The sequence below is a fragment of the Trachymyrmex cornetzi genome, unplaced genomic scaffold (assembly GCF_001594075.2).
Source record: "Trachymyrmex cornetzi isolate Tcor2-1 unplaced genomic scaffold, Tcor1.1 scaffold625, whole genome shotgun sequence".
NCBI classification, from domain to species: Eukaryota; Metazoa; Arthropoda; class Insecta; order Hymenoptera; family Formicidae; genus Trachymyrmex; species Trachymyrmex cornetzi.
In genome coordinates, this window is record NW_017299943.1 from 24,560 (window position 1) to 30,635 (window position 6,076).

The 6,076-nt window shown below is 38.3% G+C and overlaps 1 protein-coding gene across 2 annotated transcripts; it reads left to right on the forward strand.

Annotated features, from left to right (window-relative positions):
- Positions 1–3,328: 3,328 nt before the first annotated feature.
- Positions 3,329–4,922, forward strand: Bet3 (blocked early in transport 3). 2 transcript variants are annotated; one of them, XM_018516308.1, is made up of 2 exons: positions 3,329–3,408; positions 4,356–4,922. In XM_018516308.1, the coding sequence occupies exons 1-2, from the start codon at positions 3,370–3,372 to the stop codon at positions 4,851–4,853; spliced, it is 537 nt and encodes a 178-aa protein (XP_018371810.1). In that variant the 5' UTR covers positions 3,329–3,369; the 3' UTR covers positions 4,854–4,922. The 2 variants fall into 2 exon arrangements, with proteins under 2 accessions (XP_018371810.1, XP_018371811.1); XM_018516309.1 differs by lacking the exon at positions 3,329–3,408 and adding an exon at positions 3,425–3,538.
- The last annotated feature ends 1,154 nt before the right edge of the window (positions 4,923–6,076 follow it).

The window sequence follows — 6,076 nt, forward strand, 5'->3', positions numbered from 1 at the left end:
AAAGCAGCCATCATCAGCTTCCTTATTATGGTATATCAAGGCTGATACGCAGCAGGCGTTAAGCCGACGGCACACGATGCTTGTTTTCTTGTTGGATTGTTAGCTGGATTAGATTCTTGCCACCGTATTGGCTGCGATGCTGGCACTGTCAGCATCGCAGCCAATACCATGGCAAGAATCTAATCCAGCTAGCAATCCAGTAAGAAAACAAGCATCGTGTGCTGCTGGCTTTAGTTACCCACGCGTCGTAAGGGTCTATATCAATGAGGGTGATGTCCCATGCAGCGGATCGTGCGTAAGCGGATTCGCGTATCGCCAATCACAGAATCATTCTCTTAGATACACTTGCGAAATTTGCAAACAGATGGGACATCACCCTGAGGCGGCCGGCGGCAGATAGGCGCGAAAATGGATGTACAGGGCAGGGGCGATCCCGATTGACCACGGCTCGATTGGACACCACCAATGGGTGCATTCAGCAGAAAAGAGCGCTACTAGAGCGCTCGCTGTTATTGGTGTATTCTTTTAAATCATCCAATTAGAATTTTAGATCTGGAAGAATACACCAATAACAGCGAGCACTCTAGTAGCGCTCTTTTCTGCTGAATGCACCCAATGACAGCGACCGGTGCTTAGGAGCTTTGTAGTCTCAAGCACTGTGAGTGGCTCGTGTCCAATTGAGCCGTGTCCAACTGGGTGCCACCCTACAGGGCACATGCTACATCTACTTATAGCTTCGTTACCGTGAAGTGAGACATAAATTGCACTTACCATACGGTGATTGCCTCGTGAGTCCCAGCAACAGCTCTCCGATGGCGCGATCCGTGGTACAGCGCGTGCAGGCCGGTCCGGATTCTGGTTGGTCAGGCCCGTCGTTGGTGCGTGGAGATTGGTTTAATGCTGATTGCCGCTCGTTCGCGAATTTAAGTAAAGAGTGATCACGCGCGATGAATGCCGGTTACGAAAGGAAGGTTTCGTCGAGAGAAATTGCACGCACGTATTTGTATATGTTCAAAAAGAATAACTTGTATATTTTATGATCACTAAATTACATCAAGTACACGATTAAGCTAATGCGCGGTCTACAGTGACAGTAGCAGTAGTGGATTAGGTTGTAAGAGTAAGAAATTGACCAATCACAGTCGAATGTGAGGAGAATAATCGACTGCAATTGGTCAATTTTTTACTCTTACAACCTAATCCACTACTGCTACTGCCATTGTAGACCACGCATTATGCTACAACTTAGTATTTAACGCGGTTAAGATTAATAAAGTTAAGTAAAATCTACTTATATAACTAGACGAAGTTAATAATAGAAAATAGAAATGGAAATCTGTTGGACTTGAGTTTGAATTAAAAATCGCGATGGTCTGGAAGAGACCTTTTCTTTTGACCGAACCTCGGCCTCGGAACTTAAGAACTCGACGACTCTAAGGGTATATCCACACAAATTTGCATAGCCGCATAAACATATGCATAAAGAAAATTATCCAATTGCAGTTCTCTTTTAAAGTCGTACATAAAATGTGATTGGATAATTTTCTTTATGCATACGTTTATGCGGCTATGCAAGTTTGTGTGGATATACCTTTAGCTAACAACTTAGGGTGGAGTCCCATGAAGCGTATTTGCCGTGTATCGCGTAACCGCGTAACCAATCAATAATCAGTAAAACGCGGAATCACAACAGCGGATCGCTTCTGATTGGTTACGCGGTTACGCGATACGCGGTAAATACACCTCATGGGACTCCAGCCTTACTTCCTACTACTAAAGCCAGCAGCACACGATGCTTGTTTTCTTACTGGATTGCTAGCTGGATTAGATCCTTGCCACCGTATTGGCTGCGATACTGGCACTGTCATTATCGCAGCCAATACCATGGCAAGAATCTAATCCAGCTAGCAATCCAGTAAGAAAACAAGCATCATGTGCTGCTGGCTTAACTCGGTTATCCCGAGGGCGTTTTCGAAAGATCCCCTTCCACGCTGGTAGGGCGCATGTGGTGAGGAAGGCGTCAGGAGCTGTCCCGGCGGTTTTCGTGCCCTGCCGGTCTATTGAGGTAAAGAAAATTTGTGATTTGCCAGGGGATATTTCTGGACAAGTTTTATAGGCCTTCTACAATAAGTCGCAAGTCAGAACGTCAGAAGTCTTAACCCCGGATCTACAATAGGGTTTTAAGCCCTAAGCCATAAGAAATGGGCGAATCACAGTCGCTTATTCTTCTCGGATTCGACTGTAATTGGTCAGTTTCTTACGGCATAAGGCATAAAACACCTATTGTAGATTCGGACTAACCAGTCTTAACCAAGTCGTTCAAATTGGCTATTGGCCGACTTCACCGATTATGACTTAAGATCGCTTAGAACTTCTGACTTGCGGCTTATTATAGAAGGGCTGTTATATGTACCGCGGACGTAACAATGGCGACATTATGCTAGATGCTCATTGGTCCAGCAGTCTTATGTATGCTTATGCTCTGTTATGCATTTCATGTGTGAGAGCCCTTAGGGCCATTCCACACAAACTTGCATAGCCGCATAAACATATGCATAAAGAAAATCATCCAATCGTAGTTTACGCTTGGCTTTATGACAGAAATGTGATTAGATAAAGGCCATTCCACACCAACTTGCATAGTCGCATAAACATGTGCATAAAGAAAATCATCCAATCATAGTTTACGTTTGTCTTTATGACAGAAACGTAATTGGATAATTTTCTTTATACATATGGTTATGCGGCTCTGCAAGTTTGTGTGGAATAGCCCTAATTTTCTTTATGCATATGGTTATATAGTGGGGAGCACAGCTCTTGCATAACGCATAACATGTAATGCATAAGAATATGTACCAATCGAAGTTCTCCGTTTCTTTCCCTTCCATGTAATAGAGAACTCTGATTGGTTCAATTTCTTATGCCTCATGTGTTATGCGTTATGCAAGAGTCTGTGCTCCCCGCTTAAGCCCATGAACACATACAAGAACGTAAGGCCGTCACACGCAAGCAGTAAGTGAATTGACCAATCACAGCAGAGACCGTAAGGCCAGTAGCGAATCCAATGTTACGATTTCCTTACTGATTACGTCTTAAGACCCGTCTACAATAAACAGAGTAAGAAGTAAGAGTAAGAAATTGACCAATTGCAGTCGAATGTGAGAAGAATAATCGACTGTGATTGGTCAATTTCTTACTCTTACTTCTTACTCCGTGTATTGTAGACGACACCTTATGGACTTACGTTTTTCTATGTGCTCTCGGCTTTATGGCTCTGCAAGTTTGTGTGGAATGGCCTTTACGCAAAAGTCTGTGTCGCGGCCTGAACTATTAAGCAATTAAGCAGGAAGTAGATTATCAATTGTCAACATGTCACGAACAGGAACGAAACTCGATGCAAAGAAAGTGGCAAGTGTCGCGCTATTTTGTATAAAATATTTATTATGTGATATCGGTTTGCCGTTAATAATCTGTTTAAAAAACTAATTCTTATTCATTTCGAATACAAGATTAGTATCAAATGGAGCTTGAGGTTATGGTGTGTCATGTGTTCTTTTTCATATATTTTTTAGGTTATTGCCGGGTCTACAATGAGGGCGACTGTTACCAACGCCGATTAATTTAATCGACGATTAACTCAATCAGTAGAATTACTATTATAGACAGAAGATTTTCATTACTTTTATCACAATTAAGTATAGGAACGCAGAGATAGAAGTATATCACGAAGAGATAAGGTTAAGAACGATATACAGTCGTGCTGTTGACTACATTGCTGATTGAGTTAATCATCGATCAAGTTAATCGGCCTTGGTAACAGTTGCCCTGAATTTGTAGTTGGAAGTTTTACAGCCCTTCTACAATAAGCCGCAAGTTAGAAGTTCCAAGCGATCTCAAGTCATAATCTGTAAAGTTGACCGATAACCAACTTGAACGACTTGGTTAAGATTGGTTAAGACTTCTGGGTACCTATTATAGAACAAGTCGGAATCGATTCCGATCAGAAATATTCAATTATTCCCTAGATTTCTATTGTGTTTTCTAGGGAAAATGGAATAATTCCGATCGGAATCCATTCCGATATATTTCATGATAGGTACCCTGACGTTCTGACCTGTGGCTTATTGTAGAAGACTCATAAGAGACTTTCGACTACAGACTCATTGTAGACCCGGCATATAGGATATATCTTTAATATTACAACTACCAAACAGTCAAAATTATAGATTTGTAATTTTTTATCAAAATTACTCAAATTTATAACGGTATCTTTTTTGAGATCTTTCTTGTAATTTACTACAATATATAAAGGATTAAAAAGGGTGATTTACTTTTTTTATCTTTTTTTGTCACAGAACTCTGAACTATTTACCCTAACTTATGGTTCGATTGTGGCTCAGTTGCTCCAGGACTATGAAAACATGGAGGATGTTAACAAGCAATTGGAAAGAATGGGTTATAACATTGGAATACGACTGATAGAGGATTTTCTTGCAAAGACTGGCTCCGGCCGATGCTATGATTTCAGGGATACGGCAGAGAAGATTCAGAGTGGCTTCAAGATATTCCTAGGCATAACGCCATCGATTACGAATTGGAGCCTGGCTGGTGACGAATTCTCTCTGTGCTTCGAAACAAATCCATTAACGGAATTCGTGGAATTACCGGATAATTATTCGAATCTCAAGTACTGTAATATATTGCCTGGCGTGCTCAGAGGAGCCTGTGAAATGGTGCAAATGGAAATCGCCTGCTGGTTTATTCAAGATCAGCTTAAGAACGACAATTTGACCGAACTGCGTGTGAAATTTATTAAAAGGTTAGAAGATGCAATACCAGCGGGTGAAGATTGAATGTACCCATTACCTAAATATGTGCAAACGATATCTGTGATATCGTATATATCGTTCTAATGATTAAAATATATTTTATCTTTAAGTTTAAGATATATTATAACAATTATTTCTATCAATGTGTAGATTAATTTTAATCTTGGTTTCACTCACATTTTATTTTTTTATAATCCTTATTCTAGTGAAAATTCTCAGAATATTTCATATAATTTTTCAGAATTTTTATAGAAATTTTGCAAGATATTTACTAGATATAGATGCAACAGAGAAACCACCAGTGTCAGGGCTGTGGCTCAGTGGCAGCGGCAAGGTCTACCAACTCGGAACAGAGACCAGGTCTGGGATCGAGACGAGGAACGCCCTGATATTTTTCTCTGTTGTCAATTGTTCACAATTTCTAGATTTTATAATCTTTTAATAAATTTCTCAGAATATATAAATTGAAACACTTTTCAAAGTGCTGAAAAAGTATCTTTTTTTAAAATTTTTCATATATGTAAATTCTGAAATATTCTAAGATTTCTTCTTTTACAACTTTTAATAAAATCTGATCAAATCTGAAAATTTTTAAGTACTTCAGAAATTACAGAAGAAATCAGAATATTTTAAAATATTTTAAAATATTCTTAGAACTTGTATTTTATATGATAAATTCTAAGAAGAGATACAGATTTTCTCAGTATTTCTGAAAAGTATTTGAGTTTGTATAAAAATTATGAGAACAATTTTCACCAGAATAAAACCAGAAAAAATCTAAAATAAGTTGAATTGAATGAAAATTAATCTATATTAGTAAAAATAGACATGAGGCGTGTATTTTCGTCGTTTGCATTCCGCAAACTTTCAATTAAAGAAAATAAATATATAGTGGATTTTTTTTCACACACACGTTGATGTCAACGATAGTGAGACGCAATACATGATATCAAGGTTGTTTGCTAAAATTGTCTATCAAATTATTTCCTATCCTATTAAGATAAAAAAATTATATTTCTTTTTTATGCATAACTATAATATTTTTTATCGTTCTATGTGAAATGAATACAAAAATTTTCCTTCTAAATGATAAATGACATAGTTTTTCTTGCAAACAGTCCATAGTCCATATGTCCAATATTCAGAGTTGGGTAAGTTAATTTTTTTTTTAACTAAGTTAAGTTAAAGTTAACAACCTTGAAAATTTAACTTAGTTAAAATACAAGTTAATGTATAATAAAATTAAT